This window comes from Xyrauchen texanus, chromosome 14, assembly GCF_025860055.1.
Source record: "Xyrauchen texanus isolate HMW12.3.18 chromosome 14, RBS_HiC_50CHRs, whole genome shotgun sequence".
Taxonomy (NCBI): Eukaryota; Metazoa; Chordata; class Actinopteri; order Cypriniformes; family Catostomidae; genus Xyrauchen; species Xyrauchen texanus.
The window spans coordinates 15,028,512-15,053,736 of record NC_068289.1 but is presented as its reverse complement, the minus strand read 5'-3'; the positions used below and the strand labels follow the sequence as shown (position 1 = coordinate 15,053,736).

Sequence of the window (25,225 nt, the reverse complement as noted above, 5' to 3'; positions counted from 1 at the left end):
TAACATAACCATCAAAGGGGTAAGAAAATTATTTTAGAGAGAAAACACAACTTTTTAATTGTGCTTATTAAATATACAGACACGATTACTTTCTGATATCTATGGGACCAAAACCGATGTCTCAGAGGATGCTGGATCAATGTGCTATCACTAGCGCCACAGGGGAAGATGAACACATTGCAATTCATGCAGAAATGTCTGATGGGTGATGCCGCTTGATGGGTGATGGGTAATGCCGCTTGGCAGTACATCTGCAAAATGGGATCGATGTCAGGGTACTGGAACATTCTGTAGCAAAATGTGGATTTCCTGAGTGATTATGTTGGATTTTTGCCCACAGAATGGTTACAGAATCTACCATCTGGGGCTAAGAAATCCACGTTATCCAGCCAAACCTTGACCACAACAAGGAGTTTAAACCAAGGTTTCGTTCAAGAGGCAACTGGTTGTCAAGGACAAGCAGAACTGATTTGCAGAAGATCTGCAGAATCCACAGAGTCTCAGACCTCTTATTTCACTCAGATTGCATGACTTCAATATATTTTGTTTTACCATAAAAAATATTTAACTATATATAATATAGATTCATGTGTTTCGTATGGAATACTACATTGGTAATGCCTTTTTATTTAATGTAATTGTTTTATTATTTAATTTGTATGTAATTACATATTAGCTATGTTAAAGGAATATTCTGGGTTCAATTTCAATCTGGTTCAAACCTTGACCTCAACGAGGAGTTTAAACAAAGGTTTCAGTCAAGAGGCAACTGGTTGTCAAGGACAAGCAGAACTGTGCCAGACGCTGGAATGTCTAGACCCATCAGAGATGATTTTCTGATGCCCTTTGGGCTCAATAAACTTGAGAGTGTACAAAGCTTGAGATACACCATGCAGGGAGAATAGGAAGTGCTCGAAAGTGTGCTGTGATTGCTGATGAGCTGGAGGCTGCAGTCAAGTCCCCATCATCTAAATGAAAGCAGTCTCTGCAGAGAGACGAGAGGCATGGAAATGACACCAGCCAACATTACTCGACCGGCACTACCTTCCTGGAGACACTAGCTGTAATCAAATCACATCATGGTGAAACAGCAGCTGTCAGCCAGGAAATGGTTTTGAAATTACAGTAAAATGTAAAAGGGGACATTGCTAATATGTGTGAATGTCAAATGGTGTGATGGATTGGTGGAATGCCATGACAGAAACTGAACATTCAAACCTCCTGACTCACTAGATTAAATGGATAGCAGTTGGAGACCTTTCCTTATGGCCAATTTTGCTTATTCTGGATGGCTGGGATTCTCAAACAAACAGAGTAAAGTTTTGATAGAGCCACTGTTTAACAGTTTTCAAGGAAATCAACCTAACAATGGGATACTTATAGTTGTCTCTGCACATTAAATTGCAATATGAGAAAGCATTTTTACACCAAAAAACGTACACATATCTCATTTAAATAAAACACAACTGAGAACTGCATTAAGTCTTCTGTGTTATGAAAGAGCCACTGCTGAGCAAAAAGAGCTTTCTCTGGGAATTTATCCATTTATAAACTAGAAACAAACAAATTTTAAGCCCATTGAAGCAATCTAACAGCAAATGAAAACCATTTAACCAACACAAACCCTTTGGTTTTCCAGAAGTATGGTATTGAGTTTTCACTTTATTGGCAATCTTTGGTCTCATTGAAGCTGATGAATGGAACAAGGCGATCATATAAGCACACCAGTCCCACAGAATAAACAGCAGCTGATGCTGTGAGACACAAAACTATGCAGCCGCTCATTAATGTCTGTCACATCATCAGAACAGCTGCAGAATGTCTAAAGAAAAGCAGGTCTAGCTGTGTGGGTCATCTTACCCCATTTTGCCTTTATTGCAGGCAAAAAAGTTCTGCCTTGAAGCTCTTCCAGCAAACCCAAATTTGTCTCGACACTACACTAATGATGACAAATCTGTGCTTTCAAGGAGAGATGAGATCATGGCACCACAGTCTGGGGGGAACCTTACCTTTCAATTTCTCAGCCAAAAGAGCCGCCTCATGCTCAGAGTAGTGCATTATGGGAGGAGGTGAAGGAGGTCTGAAGCGCTCCTCATGGACTTTCCGTCGGTGCCGCTCCTCGCGTGCCAGTAATCTTTGTTTGCACTCCCACTCATACAAGTCATCTCTTGCCTGGGCAAAATCCACATGTATACGGCCCGAATCCTTTTTATCTGTGCTAGAGCCAATGCGCATCCGATAGCCTAGGACAACAAACATTATTCACCAAACAGAGATTTCATTCAGGCAGCTGTGTATCCACAAAGGCATCAAACACCAGAAAACTGAGACAAAGTCAGTTCACGGGAACAAACATTCAGTAATAAATGCAAAATAGGATTTGCTTAGAGTTTTAGAGATATTTCTGCTTCTGCTATGATACGATCGAGCCAAACAATCGTAATGCATTGATTGTTGAACTTACAGCACCCACATGGAAAAGGGAATGTAATTTTTTTTGTTTGTGGGGTGAGGAATTTTGGCTAGTGGAAAGGCTGTGTGGCTAGTGACTTTGTAAAACCATTATCCACAGTGTTCAGTGAGCCAAAAATTTAATGTCACACCTTGAATTCAATCATTTTATATGTTTAAATATGAAAACAAAGGCACACCAGAGAGGTAGAGGGCCTTGTCAACCATGAACTCCTCAATGAAGCGAATGTGGCAGAAGTTTTTCTTGCTCTTCCGGATGGCCACAATCTCTCCACACTGGTCAAACACTTCTCTGATGATCTCCTCAGTTGCATTCTCTGGAAGCCCACCAACAAAGACCGTCTTGCAGCCTGGCGGCCTCTCTCTGGTCGAGGGTGGAGGAAGATCTGCAGAATCCACAAAGAATCTCAAACCTCTTATTGCACTCAGATTGCATGACTTCTATAAAAAGAAATACTATAAAAAATATTTAACTATATATAATATTGTTTCATGTGTTTCCTATGGAATATTACATTGGTAATGCCTTTTTTATTTTGTGTAATTTTTGTATTATTTAATTTGCATTTAGCTACGTTAAAGGAATTCAATACAAGTTAAGCTCAATCGACTGCATTTGTGGCATAATGTTGATTACCACACATATTTATTTCGACTCGTCCCTCCTTTTCATTAAAAAAGCAAAAATCTGGGTTACAGTGTGGCACTTGCAATGGAAGTGAATGGGGGCCAATTCGCAAACATTAAAATACTCACTGTTTAAAAAGTATAGCCATGGACGTAAACAATACTATGTGTAAACATGATTTTAGTCTGATAAAATCACTTAATAACCTTTTCTGTGTAAAGTTATGTCCAATTTGGTGATGGTTATCATGCATATTATTATTTTTATTTAATTACATAAACATTACATTACTAGTAGTAGTGACAATAGTATCTCCCCTCTGAATAACAAGTTTGCTACATGGCCCAGAGTAATTATTAAACCCCTAAAAGCTGTGATTTAATTAAATAAATATTTAGTTAGTATGTGTATGTTTTAGTCTGTCATCTACAACACACATGCATTTATATGCAAATTTATGACTGCATTCAGTGATTCTGTCTGCGTTTTTCACATTATGGAAATCATAGGGCCCTTCGTGTCGTAACCTTGGTATAAGCGGTCATTGATCTTTGAATTATTGAAAAATAATTCACATTCAGAGGTTTAAAGGCCGAATCACCACGCTACCACCTTGGGGTGTAAATCATTAAAACAAAAATCAGTGGTCCTTCATATTTTCAAGTGTGAAATCATATTTCACACTATATGAATATTTAGACACTTCATATTTATTGAAGTGGAAATAAACACTTAATATTTACCCATATGGGGGGGTACAGTGTTTTTACAGATGTGTAAACTGTGTTATGTGTAAGTCAGATGTTTATTGTAATTGTCATACTGTTATGTTGGTCGGAACTGCACCCAAGACTTTCACCCACTGTTGAACTTATATGGTTGAGTGACAATAAAGGGATTTGATTTGATTTAAACTATTTAGTTGGTCCAAAGCAGAGATAACAGAAGACTAGCAGAGAATGTACAGTACATGACAGTGCTTCGTTCATGACAGACAACTGTTGATGTTGTTTACAATGCGCAGCTGCTGGCAATGATAAAACTATACAAATTTGTGTCTATGACACCTATCCCAAGACCCGCTCATTACCATATTTTTTAAAATGTACCAAAAACCTTGTTACACTTAAAAAATATTTTATTTTAAACAATACATAATTTAACTTATTTTTAAGATTTACTAATTAAAATTTCATAAACAATTTGAATTGTTTAAGGTTTAAAAAAAATAGATTACTAAAACTTTAAATATTTAGTATTTATTTAATAACATTTTATTAAAGATTACACAATTACATCTGATGCAGTTTTGTTATGAAATTGAAAAGCGTAAATTTTAAAATTATTATTTTAAGTGTACCGACACAGTCAACACGATAACTGTTTAGATCTGCTTAAATATTTTCCAGAACAAATAATTATTTTACAGGACATTTAGGTATTTTTCTCATTTTACTTGACTATTTCATGACTGGAAAACTGCATTGCAAAATTGCAAAAAAGAAAAGGAGAAATAGTTTGTTTGTGGTAATCAACATTATGCCAAAAATGCTGTTGATTGAGCTTACAGTGACTTGTATTGAACCCGGAATATTCCTTTAAATTCCATGTTTCTGCTCAGATTTACATTTAGGAAGTACTGTAAATATCAAATTCTCATTGAGTATAGATATTTGCTGTTAACAGTTTATTACTAAGTTATTATTAAGAAACATTAAATTCCAGCTATTTCTATGTCTATGTGTGTTTGAGTGGTGGAGGTCATAGAGACATTACATCTATAACACCCAGACATTGAGATTCTATGCCACAACAGGGATTGTTGAAACTCATGTTGTGAAATAAATGATATCTCAACCAATTCAACCAATTTATGTTTATTGTCAAAACAAGTAATATTTGCATCTAATAGTAACCCACATGTGTATTCCTTAGTTAGCTAGGGTTCATTTTTATTTAAAGTATTTAAAACACAATCTCTACACAAATAACAATTCATCTTTCTAATTTCCACATTAGAGGATTTAATAAACTCTGCCATGTGGTCAATGTAATCTCTATAACCATAAAACATTTGGCATAAATTTACAGGTCTTTCAGTGGAACATATTACCAAATAATTCTCACACAACTGTAGGTCATTCAAAATAGCACAGCTTGTACTTTATATATATTTACCATTACATCACTAGAAGTAAATAAGGGTAGACTATGTTCATCGGTGTCCCTGCAGTTATGCAAAAATGTTGCTTAGGCAGGGTCTTATAAAAATGCTGTGACTCTTACTTGGGTTCTGTGGAAACAGTGTGCAGCTCTTAGAGTGAATGATTTCTTTAATAACAGGAAGCTCTGCTGCCACTGGATGGGGAGGTACCAGACTGATCCCAGCCATCATGGGGTTGATTGGGGTGATGATCCCTAGGTTGGGGTCAAATCCCTGTATACAGATGGAGTCTGGAAAGGGAACATACAGTTGAGAGAGTTGAAGGTTATGAATGCAGCCTTTGGATTTGTACTTGAACCCCTGAACCATTCGAACAGAACCACAAAAGGGCCAGAGAAATAAGGGAGCCAATCTGGTAGGAGACTTTAGGCCAGGCCACCAAGCAACCAGACAAACCACTTAAGATTAGTTTCTACATCACTGAGCTTTCATCAAACTAAGCCATAAAGTTCTTGGGATTGGAAAGCATTGGGATTATCTAAAGGAAAACAGTGTGCTTTGTTAACCAATAGGGGAAGGCAGAGCCCAGATTTTAGATTGGATATCAATTGGCGACCCAACACAACACCAGAATAGTTTATCGTATAAATGTAAACAAAAATGTCTTTAAAAAAACAAACATTGAAATAACCATGAACTGCACAGGCCAAACATTATGCAAAATTACCAACACGACATAGGCTGAATAGGCAAATTTGCCATTTTTGTTACTAAATGGCTCTTGAATTTCATAGCTAATAATACATAGTACAAAAAAACATGTTTATCCTCGCTGCCTGCAATTGAACCTGTTTTATTTGTATTTTATTTTAGTTTGGTTCATTGTGTTCATGTATGGCGAAAAGGGCACGTCATGTAACCTGTCCATGTTGGTATCTGGCAAATTTGGCTTGCTTTTATCAAGTGATGGATGAATTTGGAACAAAATATTAAGTGTTTGATTTCACCTTCTCACTTTGACATCAAGCCTATTTATTTTGCTATCCTAACTATGCACAATTATAAAGTTAGTTTAATTATATTATTTGCATTTAGCATTGCTTTGCGAAACAAACATGCAATCCACCACCAATTCAGAACCACTGTGGTAGAGTAAACTATTCCTGCATGCACACTTTATACAACCATGTATGATGACAGTGTTATATGATAAAGACTGAGCATGCGTGCTTACTGTCATTAATATTATCTTCTTAAGCTAAGACTTAAAATAGCATAACACTAAAGAGTGCAGGTGGTGACAACTTGTGCTGTCAACATCCTACACATTTTATGTTTAAAATAGAAACACTACTGAAGGCTATATACAAGTTGCTTTCCCAATGTTATGAATATCTAGAGAGTGCCAAGTGTTCTTGTTATTACAATGGTTGGGCAAAATTCTGAATTTAAGAATTGGTTCCCTTTCAGTACACGAGCTGGACACACAAAAAGGACTTTCAATAGTCCAACAGAAAAACTAAATGAGCAAGAATAGGGTGAAGTAGGGTAAAGTGGGACACTTTTTGCCTTTATTCTCAACGAAAAAAACTGTCTCACTTCTCCCTGTTTCAACCTAACTTCTGAGTTCTTCTGTTTAAAGTTTCGATTTTGTAAAACTGTTTTGCGTTTAAAGTTGTTTGGCTCCATTTTAAAGACTAGGTAAATGCAGTAAGTGCATTCTAGGAAATTCTGTGTTCTTCCACCATGGTACAATTAATGAAAGCTAATTTATTACATATAATGACATATATATATATAAATACAAGTTTATTTTGGAAGCATTTCAATCATTGATTATTCATTATCAACTAATGTTTCTGTAAATAACCCATATGTTGTATGTGCCGTTCTCAATTTAATTCAGTATGGTGCACAACCTGTCCTTGTTTATTAGGAGTTCTGGAGTGTGTTTCCTGTACAATGACATAACTCACTGCTTAACCAACATAGTATGATGCATCGTAAATGCTGTAGTAACTATGTCGCACATCCAAAACTGTAGTAACTATGTTGCACATCCATCATTCGAACCACGTTGGTTCAACAACATAGAGCTGTCGTTAATGATGTTACTCAGGGGGTGGAGTAATTCCTTCTGCGAATATTAAATTATAAAAGCTTATTTATACATACAAAAGCTGTTTAATGTGAGAACGCTGCTGAAGACGTGAAAGCTGCATGCACTATGTAAATAGGACAGATATATTGCACTGCAATATATGGGATTTCCCTTTACATCATACTTCGCGGTTCCCAGGTGTATTGAAGAAATATGTGCACATGCACACTCTTCAAAAACATATAAACACCATTTATGTTAACTTAAATACATAAAAGCTGTGTTCTCCAACAGAAACCGTTGTAATAAAGTGCTTTCTCTTAAAAGCCTTTAACCCCTAAAACAGTTAAAGTTTACTTAACGTTTCAGAACGCCGCTTTCTGCAAAACCCTGCAAGAAGCTGTTTTCTTAAGAGCATGTAAACGTGGTCAAAGTGTTGACCGAATGAAAGATATATATGGAATATAAAATATATGGAAGCCTTAGCGAAGTGAAATGATGTTCACACAGCGAACTAACAAGGAACTATGCTTCTAACCAAAGGTAAGAACACCAAATTGTTGAACTATGTTGGTATCGATGTAATTTCTGACAATAGTTGTCCAATAATGCTTTTGGGAAATGCACCCCTGGCAGATTATGGCTATGGCTGCAAATTGTTTGACCTTAATCTGAGAGCAATCCTCCTGACTCTGTCCTGTAGTGGCACAATACAATGGACAAAAACAGACCGAACACATGAATTGTGTGTTTAACTGAAAGTCTCAAAATTCCTTGCTGGGGAAGGAGAAAATTCTAATAATGACCAATAAATCCATGAGAGATCCATGCAAAACTCATCAAAATGTAAACAGGTAATTTACACACACGGATTTACATTTATCACTTTTTAATGTCGTTTTTCTTCACTCAGAATGATTCAAGGATGGAATCCTTTGGCTCACAGCTCTTGTTTCTTTTCCAGATGCCTGTTTGAGGTTTATTTGTCATTATTATCTTTTTTGAATAAAACTTGGATTCACCATGAAGACTGAAGCTTCCAAAATATTTAGTTCCTATAGGACACAGCCTCTCATCATTACAGAAGTGAGACGCCATTAATCAGAACCCATCAAAAACACCATTACCAAATCCAAAGCGCCAACCCCTCTACCAAGGAAATTTGTCTCGCCTGTTTTTTATAGTCTTCATTTTTCAGGGCTTGAAAGATTTCCAGTCACTGCTCACCACAGCAAATGTGTGATTCATAATTATCCAGCGCAGCCAACAGGACAGTGTACAAGTCTGACACTAGCACAGCCCAGAATCACACAACATACGTACATTTATATTTCTCTGCTCAGGTTCTGTTAAAAGTGATAAAGCTTTCCATGTTAACATATGAAATCTATAAATTTTTAACCTTTGTAAATAAATTCAAAGACAATGTCAGTTTATAACTTCTAACTGTATTAGGCACATTTGAAGCTGTTAAAAATGCTGATAATCACACATCTGTGAATGCACATTCTATATAAATGTATTTAGTTGCTACCTTGGCAAACTTAAACAGCCTATGGTTGAGATAATGAACTTGGTAGAAATAACTCCTTATTCTGGCAATTAATATTAGTAAAATTGAAAGTATTGAAAATGTTGTCTTATGTCTTTTATCATATTGCTTTTTCTGCTTTTAATAAATGCATAAATCTACTAGCATGCATTAAATTAATTCTACCAGGTTTAAGACTTTACTACTTAATTGGTTAGCAGTTCTCTAATATGGGTTGTGAAAGATCTCTTGCTACTTTCTTTAAAGGAGGAAGCAGGAGCTGGATAAACTATCCAATATCAGTCTTTATTTTTCCTTTTTTTTTGGTGTGACATCAACATTTGCTTTGCATCTCTCTCCCTCCTTCCGGCGGCCTGGACTGCCATCTTATATCTCTCCAGCTCTCACTGTAACAGAACAGCTGTTTGAGATCATTTCCCACAGGTGTAAATCCTTACCATTCTTCCTCTCCCGGCCTCACTCTCCACAGACGTCGCTCGGCCATGCCCACATCACCACATAATCCCACCACTCGACTCAGGTCGGTGAGCCATCCGGTCTGTCACTTACTGCCCCCTCCCATTTCTAGAGAGGAAATCTGCCACAGCCATCTGCGCTCCCGACCTGTGGACCACTTCGAACTTAAAAGGCTGGAGAGCCAGATACCAATGGGTGATCCACGCGTTGGCATCCTTCATATGATGGAGCCACTGGAGCGGGGTGTGGTAAGAACAGAGGGTGAATGCATGTCCCAACAGATAGTACTGGAGGGTGAGAACAACACACTATCACTGCTGCGTGCATCTCTCTCCCTCCCTTCCAGCGGAATCACTTGTGGTATCACTTGATGACCAAACACTCCTTTTCTATCATGGTGCACTTAGACTCTCTCAGCGAAAGCTTGCTGCTAATATACAGCACTTGGCACTCCTCCCCGTCCCCCATCTGGGACAGTACCGCTCCCAACCCCCTGTCCGATTTGTCTGTCTGCAAGACAAAAGGGAGACTGAAGTTAGTAGAGTACAATATCTGCCCACCGCAATGTGCAGCTTACACCTATGTGAACACCTGCTGACACGGCTCCATCCACTGGACCGATCTGGTGCCCCATTTTTAGTGAAACCAGTCAGTGGCTGGTGACAGTTTCGCTAATAATTAGGCACAAACCTGTTGTCCAGATAGGCAGTGACATAAGCAACGTGTAGTCTGAGGATTCTGTCCATGAGCCGCTAAAACATAGCTGGGGCCCCAAATAAACAGAACAGAAGCGTCACAAATTGGTGTAATCCTAACCGTGTGTAAAATGGCATCTTTTCACGATCTGCCAATATCCCTTCATTAAATACAGTGTCGAATAAAAGTGAGCTGCAGCTAACCGATCGAGTAGATCATCAATCCGAGGCATTGGGTACCCATCAAATTCAGACATGGCATTGACTTTTCTATAATCCACACAGAACCGGACAGAGCCGTCACTCTTCGGAACCAGCACCACCAGGCTGGACCAGTCACTGTGGGATTCTTCTATTACCCTCATATCTAGCATGGCCTTTAATTATTCCTGAACCACTTTTTTTTGTGCTCAGGTAATCGGTAGGGATGACTACGTACCACAACCCTTGGTGTTGTTTTGACATGGTGCTTCATGAGATTTGTATGGCAGGGAAGAGGTGAGAACATGTCGGAAATTTCTCCTTGCAACCTGGAAACATCCGTGAGTTGTGCTGGTGAGAGGTAGTCTCCGCAAGTGACCGTGGCGACACGATCGGTAGCTTTTCAGTTCACCCACCGGACCGAGCTCCTCCCTCTCCGAAACTACCATCGCCAAAGACACGGGGACCACCTTTCTCCACAGTTTTAGGAGATTGTGTTGGTAAATCTGACGTGCTCCGCCTCTATCCATTTGTTTAACCTCATAATCGACTTCCCCAACTTGCCGTGTGACTTCAAATAGTCCTTGCTACTTGGCGAGTAATTTAGAGCTCAATGTGGGGAGCAATACAAGGACTTTATCTCCCGGTGTAAATTCCTGTAGCCGAGTACCCCTATTATAGAGCTGGCTTTGACGTTCTTGAGCCTGAAGCAAATTCTCATGTGTTAATTTCCCCAGTGTGTGGAGTTTTACTCTCAGGTCAAGAACATATTGAATTTAGTTTTTAACTGTTTGAAGGTCCCTCTTCCCAATTTTCCTTTAGGACATTGAGCACAGTGCGCGGTCAATGCCCATACGATAATTAAAATGGGGAGAACACTGTGGAGGCTTGTGGGAGGCTCGTCTCATACTGCAAATAATAGGGGCTCGAGTCACTTATCACAATTTCAAGCATTTACGTGCACAAACTTACAAATCATATTCTTTAGGGTCTGATTAAATCACTCAACCAAGCCGTCTGTTTGGGGGTGGTAAACACTGGTCTGAATCAATTTAATCCCCAATAATTTGTACACTTTGCATAGTGTATGTGAAATAAATGTAGTGCCATGGTTTGTGAGGAATTCTTCTGAATCGTGCTGAAATGTTGCACAGAGGCACTGCTTCCGGATATCGTGTTGCGTAGTCCACCAGAACCAACAGAAAGCGATGTCTGCATTCCGTCCGCTCTAATGGCCCGACAAGGTCAATGCGAATTCTTTCAAAGGGGACCTCAATCAATGGAAGGGGGTGCAATGGTGCTTTTTGGGGTGGCCTCCAGATTCCCCAACTGACATTCAAGTAATGACGCACACCACTCGCAAAGATCCCCGCGAATGCCCGACCAATAGAAATGGGCCATCAGATGGTTTAGTGTTTTTTCCAGCACTAAGTGACTGACGGCTCTTCTGTATTAACAATTGTGTGTATCCAGCAGACCAGCCCAGACTTCACGCCCACACCCGCGGCAGAGGATTCACCAGCCTGAGGGGGAGAGTGGATCTTGCGGCCCCATTTTCATGAGCATGATGTGGGGTATGGCCGTGGCTGCAGTTGGTGTCACTGATGGAGCACTCCCCTGAGCCATCAGGCCCCGTAATACCTGTCAGTCCTCTGCCTGGGCTTGCAGCAGGACATGGAAACGCTGTTCCTGCACTGCACTTAGGTCCAGGAGCACTTGATGCCACATCTGGTGGATGCGGCAAGAGTCTTGATGACTTGCTAATGGTGAGGACTCCATGATGATGTTATCTTCCTACTAATCGTGGTTTTGGCACCACTATGACAGATCTCTTGCAGGTATCTTTAAAGAAAGAAGTGGGAGCCAGATAAATGATCCAACGTGAATCTTTATTCTTTCCACTTTTCAGTGTGACATCATTATTTTCTTTTCAGAATAACATAAATAATGGCACACACACAATCACTGCTGTGATGTAAACTCTCTCCCTCCCCTCAAAAATATAATCAGTTAAATACATTTTTTTAAGTTAATACAAACTGAATTCAGTAGAACTTTCAGATTTTGATTTTGTACTACACATACTTATTAATTGCTCTTAACTTGAAAAAATTTATAAGATAACACATTTTGATGGCAGTTAATTTTAAATGTAACTCTTTGGTTGAACATTAAACTTTAACTTTTAATCATGGACAGTGGTTCCTCATGTTTGAAATTAGTTTTATTAAATTAAAGTTAACATGTAATCTCAATTAAAATACTTTAAGTATAGTGAACCTTGTTCAATTGAATAAACCCCACTAAATTAGACATGTTAAATTAGCTTAAATTAATTTATTTTCATTATTAACTAGCTAGTACAGTGAATGCTAGCATGCTGAATCGATGTTAATGGGAAACACTATGCTTTGATTAGCATAGCAATTGCTCAAAGTGTAAATCAATGTAAAGCATTATTGACTTGTACCTGTCCTCATCATTAGCGCAGGCTTCACCATAATGGTGACCCCCCTAAAGCTCCAACATAACAGAAACTCTTTTAAATCTCAACACAACAAAAAATTAAACACTAACAAGTATCCCCCTTTACATTCATCTTGCACAAAAACACTATATAACACTTAATTTTAACAATTACTCTCCCTATAAAAAAAACATTAATGTTGTCCCAAAACAAATAGATTAAGTAAAGCTTTAAAGCATTGAATTTAAGGTCAACTTTAAGCTGAATTTTAAGATCACTTGTGCAAAGGTTCATGTTAATTTAAAGAGAAAGGTTTATTAAACTCAAAACAATAAAACAAAGTTCTAAATATTCATCAATGTAAATTTATTTGAACTAATTTGTATAATTTATCTTTCATTACTCAATACAATTAATTCATTCAAGCAATAGGATTTGCAGTGTAGCTTTAAAATAAATGCACAATCAAATTAAAACAGGTAGATTGTCTGTTCAGTGATATGTTAATGGGGTGAAGTTTTATATTCACATCTTTTTTTTTGGTTCTGTTGCTTCCATAAACAGCATTCAGAAGATTTTTCTTTGTAAAAATAGAGCAGTGTTTAAAGATGCACTCAGTACATTTTTTTCTCATGAATAGCTTAACCCCTAAAGACATGAAATATAATTCTGCAATACATTTAGGAAATCATGAGCACTCACATTAAAATGAAGACTCCAGTCATATCAGTAACCTTATAAAAGCTGCTTTGTTCTACATGGAGAGGGTCCGCTCATGGGTGGTGCCATGTTAGAATCACATGACCAGCTGACTATTACTCAGTCTCAGTACTTTCACTCATTGATTAAAGTAATCATGGCTGACTGTGAATACTGAATTTCTTCAATGACATCTGAAACTGAAAACTACTGATTTTAAATTGTGCTGCATCCAAGCTGCTATGTGTCAGTGTAAGTCCAAGATGACACAAAGACAAAAGTTACTGAGTACACCTTAAACAGATAATCTAGAATTAACTCAACTGTTTCTGGTAGAGCCTGATGTAGTTTTTATTCTTCCTTTCTTCTTTTTGAAACCATTTAACGCAGTGTTTATGAATATTGTGTAAATCTGTGCATTCATACATTCAGGGCTTACAGCAATTCTGAACCCAATTCTCCCAGCATGCTCAGTCTAAAACCTTCACAATGGAGCCCTAACAAAAGCGACTTGTAACTGCAGGTAAATCGTCTATATTTAGAGTCGGAATCACTTGTGTGCCTCACCAATCCAGCAGGATAAGAGCTGTCTTTAAAAAAATGAAATGGTGCAAATAAACATTTATAATCAATAGAAAACACTGAGAATGAATCTGCCTGCAAAGAAAAACTGTGCAAGTGGCATCTGCTTTGAGCAACAAATTTATGAGCAGAAATGGGGCAAAACAGAAGCTGTGTGTCACAAGCAATATGTGTGATGTTCAAGTGTGCCTGGAAACATGCTGAGAGTAATTAAAACAAAACATCTCTAGATATTTCAGCATAATCTATCATATTCAACATAAACCAGATTAACCTTTTCCAAATGTTCCTTTGAAGCAAGTAAGATATTTTGTCTTAAAGGCAGTGTGACAAAATCATCTTTCAGGTAAAAAGTGATATCCTGCAATTGTTACATTTCTACTTGTCTTGAGGCTTAAAAATGTGTTTATTTTGGAGTAACCTACATTTTTTACTGTGTACCTGATCTGTCATTTCATTGGTGTAACCTAATGTATTCCGGTTGATTTTGCCATATTGAAGTATATTTTGAGTTGAATAAAATCAGGTAATTTATTTGCTATCACATGAAACACCACAAAACAACAGTGAATCATTTCAAACACATGACCTAGAGGCATATCGCCGGAAGCATACATGTACTATGTGTGTGTGAAAGAGGCATAGAAAGAAAGAGGATACTAGATAAAAACGGTATGAAAATCCTCATGTGAATAGCAGGAAGTGTCTCTTTCAGCTGTGGCATTTTACCAAAGGCTTTACGCAAGAAGCTCAGGACAATAGTTTTAATATTCATTCTAAGAAGATTTATGAAATCACCCAAGAAAAAAAGAAAGAACTCCTATATGTAATTCAAATGACTTGTGCCACCATAACGTCTCATAAATCATGCATTTTAATCTGAGACTAATTTGCCTCAATCCATGGCTTCCCTGGGGTGATAGTAATTATAATGGGTTCAAAACCAAGGAGAGACTTTATTTGTATGGAAAACTGATACAAGAGCTGGCATAGCACTAAAGATAAATTGGCAGTGTATGACGAAAGAAAATTGCCAAGCAATCCTCTCACTGTGTCCATTGCTTGTTAAGGAGAAAATATAAACATCTCTGATTATAAGAGACAATAGCTGGCACATGTTTTTAAAAATTTTGTCTGTGTGTATATATTGTGTAATGGTGTCACCGAACAAACATCCTAAGACAACGTTGCTCATACTCATTTCTAAAACTTTCAGTAGACTACACAACACAGCCATGGCTCATTGCTGGTAATCTACAGATTTCTTTATTTATAACAAATATTGCAAAGCATTAAGTCCAACAGAAGGTACACATTTCGTTTCAATTTTTTCTTTAATTACACTTTTCCATACACAGATTTCAAGAATGCATTACATAACACACATTCTGGGTCTTATTGTGTACAGGTTGTCAGTGTACATTATATAAAAAAATCGTTTTAATCTTTGATCAAAGTATAATGACTTCACCTCTGAAACAATTTTCCTTTTCTGCTGATATTATAAATTCCTCTTATTTTTCCCTCCCTCCCCTTCAAATGCCTTGGTATGTAGTGCCAACACTTCACAATTTAAGTCCTGCCCTACATTTATTTCTTGTTGAATATCTTGTTTCACCTAGAAATGTGTCACATTACAGAAGTATAATAGGTTGTGATCTGTTGTCTATTCACTGTTACAGGTACATAGTAAAAACTGTGAACTGTGTTGATTATGAAATACTGTAAAAGTCTTTGAACTGATGAAGTTATTGGTTGATTGTGATTATACTGTTCTTTTCACTGGATTGTTTGAATTTGAGGGGAGGAGCCTATATTATAACAGGGCATTTAGTGGGATAAGGCCTGATAAAACTGGACTTTTAACAGAGAAATAGTAGCCTCTGAAAACAAGTGCATTTTTTTTTTAGGAAAACAAAAGTGAGGTTTTTCTTCTTTCGTGTTTTTTTGTTTTGTTTTGTTTTGCTTTGCTTTGTTTTTGTCTTGCTTTGCTTTGCTTTGCTTTGCTTTGCTTTGCTTTGCTTTGCTTTGCTTTGCTTTGCTTTGCTTTGCTTTGCTTTGCTTTGCTTTGCTTTGCTTTGCTTTGCTTTGCTTTGCTTTGGAGTGGTGGTGGTGTAGTGGTCTAAACACATAACTGGTAATCTGATAATTAGAAGGATGCTGGTTCAAGCCCCACAGGCACCACCATTGTGTCCTTGAGCAAGGCACTTTACTCCAGGTTGCTCCAGGGGGGTTTTCCCTGTAATAAGTGCACTGTAAGTCGCTTTGGATAAAAGCGTCTGCCAAATGCGTAAATGTAAATGCTTTGCTTTGGTTTTTGTTTTGTTTTGCTTTGTTTTTGTTTGCTTTGTTTTGATTTGCTTAGTTTTTTTGTCTTGTTTGCTTTGCTTTGCTTTGTTATTTTGTCTTGTTTTGCTTTGCTTAGTTTTTTTGTCTTGTTTGTTTTGCTTTGCTTTGTTTTCTTGTCTTGTTTTGCTTTGCTTTGCTTTGTTTTGCTTTGTGTTGGTTAGCATTTCTTTGTTATGCTTTGCTTTGGTTTGCTTTGTTTTGTTTTGCTTTGCTTTGTTTTTTTTGTCTTGTTTTGCTTTGCTTTGTTTTGCTTTGTGTTGGTTAGCATTTCTTTGTTATGCTTTGCTTTGGTTTGCTTTGTTTTGTTTTGCTTTGTTTTATTGTCTTGCTTTGCTTTGCTTTGCTTTGTTTTGCTTTGCTTTGTGTTGGTTTGCATTTCTTTGTTATGCTTTGCTTTGGTTTGCTTTGTTTTGTTTTGGTTTGCTTTACTTTGCTTTGTTTTTTATGTCTTGTTTTGCTTCCCTTTGCTTTGCTTTGCTTTGGTTTGCTTTACAGAGAGACTTCTTTAATTTGAATGCCGGCAATTAAAATCAATCCCTCATTTTTTTTAATTATTATTAATTTTTCCCTAAATTATTTGATTAAAAATGTGCTGACCAGTGAATTCTCTGCAGTTTTTTGTATTTGTTACTCTCAATTAATACATTACAGCCTGGTATTTGAAATAATGACTGACTGCAGATGTCTGTCTGGTGATGATTAGTGGCCAATCAGAAGAGAGCGCTACAGCTCTCAGACAAACATCAACACAGAGCTTCAGTCAGCTGTGAGGATTGAGACTGAGTGCTCTCAGGGCTTCAGGCAAGTAAGCGGTGTGTGTGCCACCATAACTTCAGGGCTTGATCTTTTCAGAGCCACTACAATCCAGAATCTCAGCAGAAGAATAAAGCTCAACTAACTGGAACGAGCTTTAATGTAAAATCCAATGTGTAGTATTGCTTCTAAAGGTCACATATTTGGCTTGGGTGGCTGGAGCCTGTGCAGCTTGCCAGAGGGGGAATATGGGAACCCTGGTTTAATAAATGCTTTTTATTCCCCCTGCAGTGTAAGGGAAGAGCACAAAAGCTGTGGATGGAACAAGAGTATTAGTACACTGGAGGGAGGGTGCAGGGCTTTACCTGATACCAGCTGCTGCCCAGTCAGGCCCATTGGCACAATGCCTAGGTTGTTCATGGCGGTGGCCCAGGCGCCTGGATCGGCTACTGGCACATTGATGTGGCTCTGCTCGGTTCCCAAACCGGCGATACCGTCAGCTGCTGCAGAAAGAACACAGACTCCATCAGACCCTCGTGCAAAATGACAAGACTCTCTGTCAATAGTAAAGACAACATTAAATGAGTCAAATCATGAGAAATCAGATTGTCCTTGATCTTTTGAGATAGAAGAGATTGATTTATTATGAAAACATACTGTAACATACAGAACTCAAAATGTTCTCCCCAGTTCCAAAAAATAATCTATTGAAACCAACCTGCAAAAATGACTTGTTCTAAACGTCTGCAAATTTCTAACGCCATAGAGTTAAATGCATCTACCGCACACATTTACATGTACATGAAACATAGTTATGTTTCCATCCAAGATACATATTTAATAGAAATGCAAAAGTAAGTTAAAGCCACTGTGGCTCTTTTATTAAAGTTAATACATTACTTGAGGTTTAGAGCATGCAGACAAAATACTCTACAATACTCACTACATCTTTGCTAGCATTCAGCGGCAGATGCCTATAGTAATATTTTGGAGCAAAAGTGTGTCAGAGAGTTTTGGGAGGTAATATTAGCCAATCTTTTTGATGGCAAGTTTTGGCTCCAGCATTTCAGAATATTCAGAGCTACACTTGAAATGCTATGCAAGGATATTGATAGTGAATAATATATTCACATGACTTGTTGAGGCAAAGTCACAATACATTTTGAAGCACAATTGTATTTCATAAAACTCTAAGAATAAATTCAGAAAAGTTTTCCAACATAGTTTATGCAAATGTCATCTTATTGAATAAAAAAACAATTCCAACCCAAGTGCGTGTATACTCTACATTTTATTCCCATCAAGCATTTTTCAAGCGATATCCAAAAATTTGCATAAAAATATGTGGATGGAAACCCAGCTAATGATTCCTATGGTCAGAATGAAAATGAGGCTGTAAGAGATAGACATGTAGTCTTTTCAACTGGTTGCACAGTTGTTGTTTTTTGTTTTGTTTTGTGTGGTTTTGTTATTTATTTATTTTTTCACAATTTTTCCAGATTTATTTTCCACTGGAATGTTTTGGCGGGTGTACAACCAATTAAACAGAGTGCATCTAACCCTCACCGAGTCATTTTCATTTGCTTCAAATTAAATATAGTTTGTACCCTGATGGGTGATTAGAAACAGTCACAATGAGGTAATAAGGAGGATGTAGAATCAAACTATTATTCCCAAACACCAGGAGAACTAGGGCTAACAATAATACTGTATGTGTGGAAGTTCATCAAAATTAAGTTTTGGAACAAAGGCAGTATAAATGGAGTCATTAAAAGAAAATGTGTTGTTCATAATTAGAGCAGGTTATTTACCACTAGCCATGGCCAGTCTGTGTTTGTTCGTCTAAGTGTCACTGCTGTCCGCAGAGTCCTTGCTCTTCCAAGAGAGCTGATCAGGGAGAACGCAGCGCTCAGGAACTCATCACAGCATTCAGCAAAGCCTGCAGCACACAAATGGCACAAACATATGAGCACTGAGAGAGAACTTTTAAATACTATAGGACAACTTCTCCAAAGAGGCAATTTTTTGACTGTCCAACATAATTAGGATTATATGTTGTAAGTATCACTCTGTTTTGTCTGGATTTGAACATAGTTCAGCCAAACCCCTCTGTCACAGGACACATCATTGTCTAAGAGACTCGACTTTAATCATAACTCAGTTTTGTGAGTATAAAATATGTGATTCCTTTGGAATAAACTGGTTTTCTGCATTACTTGGTCATAAAATGTGATCTCATATTCATCAAAGTCACAAGTATAGACAAACACAATGTGCTTACACTAACAACACACAAACAATTATAATCTTTCATGTCTGTATTGATCACATCCCATTAAACATTCGCAGTGCTTTAAAAAAAGGAAGTGAACCCTTGGATTTCAAAACTGGTCAATCCTCCATTGGCAGGAATAACCTCAACCAAGAGTTTCCGGTTGCTGCAGATAAAACCTGCACAATGTTCTGAAGGAAATTTGGACCACCCTTACAGAACTGCTTCAGCTCAGCCATATTCTTAGGATATCTGGTGTGAACGGCTCTCTTAAGGTCATTCCACAGCATCTCTATTGGGTTGAGGTCTGGGCTCTGACTGGGCCACTCCAAAAGGTGGATTTTCTTTTTTAAACTATTCTGTAGTGGATTAGCATTGATGTTTAGGGTCATTATACTGCTGCATCACCCAACTTCTACTGAGCTTCAGGTGGCACACAGCCACCCTGACATTATCCTGTAAGATATCTTGATAAATTTGGGAAACATTTTCCCCTCGATGATGACAAGCGGTCCAGGCCCCAAAGCAGCCCCATATCATGAAGCTCCATTCACCATTCTTCATCGTTGTGATGATGTTTTCACTTTGGTATGCATTGCCCTTTTTATGCTATATGTAGTGCTGGGTGTTCTTCATAAACAATTCAACCTTAGTTTTATCAGTCCACAAAGCATTTTCCCAGTAGTGTTTACGATTTTCAAGGTGGTCTTTGACAAACTTCAGGTGCTCAACAGTGGCTTCTTTCGTGGTGTCCTGCCATAAAAACCATGCCTGTTTAATGTTTTCTGTATAGTAGATTTATGAACAGAGATGTTAAACATTTCCTATGATTCCTTCAAGTCTTCAGCTGTCACTCTAGTCTAGAGATATTCTTTAGGTCACTGAGTATTATGTGGTGTGTCATTTGAATCATTTTGGCTGGTCGGACACTTCTAGGGAGAGTAGCCACAGTACTTAAACATCTCCACTTATAGACAATTTGTCTAACTGTGGACAGATGAATATCAAAGCTCTTAGAGATAACTTTGTAACCCTTTCCAGCTTTATGCAAATCAACAATTCTATATTGTAGGTCTTCTGAGATCTATTTTTTGCAAGGCATGGTCCACGTCAATAGTTTGCTTCTTGTTAATAGCAAACTCAAAATGTTTGAGAGCTTTTTATAAGTCAATGTAGCTCTAAACCATTTTTGTTCATTATTGTAACTTAGATGAAGATCTAACCAGATTTTAAGACAAATTTATACATAAATGCAGGTAATTCCAAAGGGTTAACATACATTTCCTTGCCACTGTAGTAGATTAATATTATCATAAAACTATAACATGGTTTGTTTTTGATAGCATAAGGTAAATGTTGTTCCATATGAAATGCACTCAATTCACTGAAACGGTCACACCATGGCCTCACATTAATCAGACCTATATAATGCAGCTAAGGCAGTTCTGTTCCCAATGGTCCAAACGCACAGCTACAAATCCCTCTTCAAATAGACCCAGGTTATAAATAGTAATGATAATCACTAGAGGAGAAATATCAGGCTATCTCTCATTATAAGCTGATAATGTGTTACCTCTTACTGTCATACAGGGTCCAATATTTTCAACATCTGCAGGAAAAGCCTTAAAGGACATGCAGGTCCTTAAAGCCTCTTTGAGACATTCTGTCAGTGCACACGCTCTAAATGACTTACAGCTGTCCCATCATGCTTCTGTCGAACTGACACGTCATCCTGTGAACCATCAGATATCCTGTGTGTGTGTGTGTGTGTGTGTGTGTGTGTGTGTGTGTGTGTGTGTGGTGTGTGTGAGCGTGTATTTATCACTTTGTGGGGACCAAATGTCCCCATAAGGATAGTAAAACCCGAAATGTTTGACCTTGTGGGGACATTTTGTCGGTCCCCATGAGGAAAACAGCTTATAAATCATACTAAATTATGTTTTTTGAAAATGTAAAAATGCAGAAAGTTTTCTGTGAGGGTTAGGTTTAGGGGTAGGGTTAGGTTTAGGGGATAGAATATAAAGTTTGTACAGTATAAAAACCATTATGTCTATGGAAAGTCCCCATAAAACATGGAAACACAACATGTGTGTGTGTGTGTGTGTGTGTGTGTGTGTGTGTGTGTGTGTGTGTGTGTGTGTGTGTGTGTGTGTGTGTGTGTGAAAATGAGAGACAGGAAGAGACTAGTCTGTGTCAAAATTGTCCTCAAAAGTGAGCAAAATCTGACAAAACATCCCTTTGGTGGCATTCGGGGATGTCCTCGATTGGTAAGTTAATTCAGACATAAATAAATGGTATTAATGAAGTAAATGTTTTATTAAACTGCAAATAGAGTCAAAAATAAAGCAAATTATATAAATGCAGAAGCTTTTTCTTAAGGATGTGGGTTAGGATTAGACTAGTATTATAATTTAATTATAAATTATAAACTAATTATAATTAGCTTTGCTGTAAAAGAATACAACAAAAGTCTATGCTCCTTTTTGATAGCATAAGGTATGCTATCATAGGTATGCAAGGTCCCCATTTAGATAGCTAATTAAGCATGTTTGAGTGGGTCAGGTTTTGCCTAAATAATGATAGCGTAACCTGAAATCATATATACCGTATTGTGGGAACAGAAGGAAAAACTGTATAAAAATATTTTAAATAAATAAAATAAAAAATATGTGCGTTTGTGTGTGTATGTGTGAGATCAGATCCTCCTGACAGAACAGTTCCCCTCCTCCACCACTCTCCATCATCAAGCATTATATCATCCTGGAAATCAAAGTCTGGGAGATGAGGCCATTAAGCTGTTTAATATGGGTTGGAATAATGGATCCCATACGCCTCAAGAGCACAATGATGCTTCCCCAGCCATGCCGTCAGTGCGGCTGTGAGAGTGAAGCCATCATCAGTATGCCAAGCGGGTTCCTCAATGCCACTCTAAACTACACCGCATTATTCAAATCTGACACAAGGATATCAACTTAGAAATGCAACACAATTTTATTTAATGGAGCAACAATCATATCTCAACTTTGATTAGGCAAAGTGTTAATGGAAATTTCATTTTCTTTTGAGGGGATATGGGTATATATATTAAAGAAGTGAGTCAATTTGAACTCTTTTTGGACAATGGATTGCATCTCCAGCGGAAAAACACAGACAGTGTAGCACTCAACGCATTTATAGTCAACATAAAATCAAAACCAACCCTATTTCCTTTCTTAACCCTGTAAAGCCTGACATAATAGAATAGTAAGAATAGTATAGAAAATTCTAGACTTTTTCATTAAACTGTTTTAAGCACCTGTAGACAAACAATAAAAAGAAATCGTCAAAAAAAATTGCATGATTTTGTTTTATTATTTAAAAAAGAAATTATGTATACTATTTGATACATTTGGCTCATACACAGGTCATTATCCTACTGAGGTCCAGCAATTAATTTTTGTGTAGTACATTTGTTAGTTAAGTTTTTCTTAGCCCATACATGCTACAGTGGTAAATCTTTGGGTATTATCAAAGAATTATCAAAGCCCCTGGACTTTTCAGAGATACCAAATGTTTGGCCATGACAACTTCCTCTCCTTGGTGTATAAATATAAATTGAAATGTATCACAGTTCAATTCAGCAAATCAAATACAATATGAATAAAAACAATTTTTTTCAATAGACAATTTTTATCATATGTATTTTATGCACCAAACACTATATTGGCATTTAAAAAAGGGAAATTGTAAAACGTTTTTCGCTGGGTCTCAGGAACTTATGGTAAAATGACATGATAATTGATTGTAATGTAAAATAACGAGATCTTTGTAATGACCGAGCAGGCTGCATATTTGAAAATACAGAATTATTATTTCACACTTCAAATATATCTTATAAAATGTACATGTCAGAATTTCAAAGCTCTGTGTGATTGTTTTTTTTTTTTTGGTGGGAATCAGGGCTGGAACGGTAATCTGGCATACTGGACATTTTCCAGGTGGGCAGATGCACTTTGGGGCCGATCAGGGGCGGACTGGCCATCGGGAGAACCGAGCGGTCCGGTGGGTCGGCCGCAAAACATGCCGAATGGGCCGCGATAAGCTAAAACGAGCCACGTTATGTAGAACGGACCACAAAACTGCGCCGCAATATGCAGAAATGGACAGAGAAACGAAATCGGGAGTAAATAATGAAAAGAATATTCATTTTTGGGTGATCTATTCCTTAATCTCATCACTGTCTAATAGAAACAACAGAGATATTAAAGAGATCTAATTTATTTTTCCTTTCGGGTGTTTGATGATCTTAATGAGCCAAAACATGCATACTAAACATGTGCAAAGCATGTTGTGGACAAGATGAGAGAGTATCTGTCCCCAATCTCCCTCTCACTGCGGTTAATATGTGCTTAAGGCAATGCAGCATCACAAACACGGCTCAATTTAGCAGCTTCTCCTCCCTTCAGAATGTCCCTAGCACAGCATGGGGTACAGTATGGTCGACTGGAGCTCAACAGAACTGCTCCAGTTTCTCAACACCCCTCTTCCTATCAGTCTGAGCTTCACTCACACTGGTCATTGCTAGTAAACCCCACAGAGCGTCCGACTCACTTTCACATACTATGAAATATTTACTCCACAATCCATGTTGCCTTTATAATTTATGGGCTCATTTCACATATCTAAATCTTTTAGGTGGCATTTTGCTCCAAACCCACTTAAAATTTGTAGTCAATCATGATGTAAAAAAGAAAGAGCTTAAAGATCTTAAAAGGTGTGTAAAATCTGTGCCACTAGCGTCACCAAATGGAATTATACAGATGCCCGAAACTCATTGATTAAGCAATGGTATTGTCGATTAAACAAACTCATTGATTAAGCAATGGTACTGCCGATTAAACAAACTCATTGAATAAGCAATGGGTATTGCCGATTAAACAAACTCATTGATTAAGCAATAGGTATTGCTGATTAAACAAACTCATTGATTAAGCAATAGGTATTGCTGATTAAACAAACTCATTGATTAAGCAATAGGTATTGCCGATTAAACAAACTCATTGATTAAGCAATAGGTATTGCTGATTAAACAAACTCATTGATTAAGCAATAGGTATTGCTGATTAAACAAACTCATTGATTAAGCAATAGGTATTGCTGATTAAACAAACTCATTGATTAAGCAATAGCTATTGCCGATTAAACAAACTCATTGATTAAGCAATAGCTATTGCCGATTAAACAACTCATTGATTAAGCAATAGCTATTGCCGATTAAACAAACTCATTGATTAAGCAATAGCTATTGCCGATTAAACAACTCATTGATTAAGCAATGGGTATTGCCGATTAAACAAACTCATTGATTAAGCAATGGTATTGCCGATTAAACAAACTCATTGATTAAGCAATAGGTATTGCCGATTAAACAAACTCATTGATTAAGCAATAGGTATTGCCGATTAAACAAACTCATTGATTAAGCAATAGGTATTGACGATTAAACAAACTCATTGATTAAGCAATGGGTATTGCCGATTAAACAAACTCATTGATTAAGCAATAGGTATTGACGATTAAACAAACTCATTGATTAAGCAATAGGTATTGCCGATTAAACAAACTCATTGATTAAGCAATAGGTATTGCCGATTAAACAAACTCATTGATTAAGCAATGGGTATTGCCGATTAAACAAACTCATTGATTAAGCAATAGGTATTGACGATTAAACAAACTCATTGATTAAGCAATGGGTATTGACGATTAAACAAACTCATTGATTAAGCAATAGGTATTGACGATTAAACAAACTCATTGATTAAGCAATGGGTATTGACGATTAAACAAACTCA

The 25,225-nt window shown here is 37.4% G+C and overlaps 1 protein-coding gene across 1 annotated transcript in view; it reads right to left on the bottom strand.

The window, feature by feature from the left end:
- The window catches only part of enox1 (ecto-NOX disulfide-thiol exchanger 1), a 163,608-nt gene that overhangs the window by 53,632 nt on the left and 84,751 nt on the right, over positions 1-25,225 (bottom strand). The window contains exons 2-6 of the mRNA XM_052142133.1: positions 18,931-19,058; positions 17,485-17,622; positions 5,387-5,554; positions 2,652-2,858; positions 2,010-2,243 (exon numbers count right to left, since the gene is read on the bottom strand). Coding sequence (XP_051998093.1) covers positions 2,010-2,243; positions 2,652-2,858; positions 5,387-5,554; positions 17,485-17,622; positions 18,931-18,940 — 757 coding nt within the window. The 5' untranslated portion in view covers positions 18,941-19,058. The remainder of the gene's footprint in view (positions 1-2,009; positions 2,244-2,651; positions 2,859-5,386; positions 5,555-17,484; positions 17,623-18,930; positions 19,059-25,225) is intronic.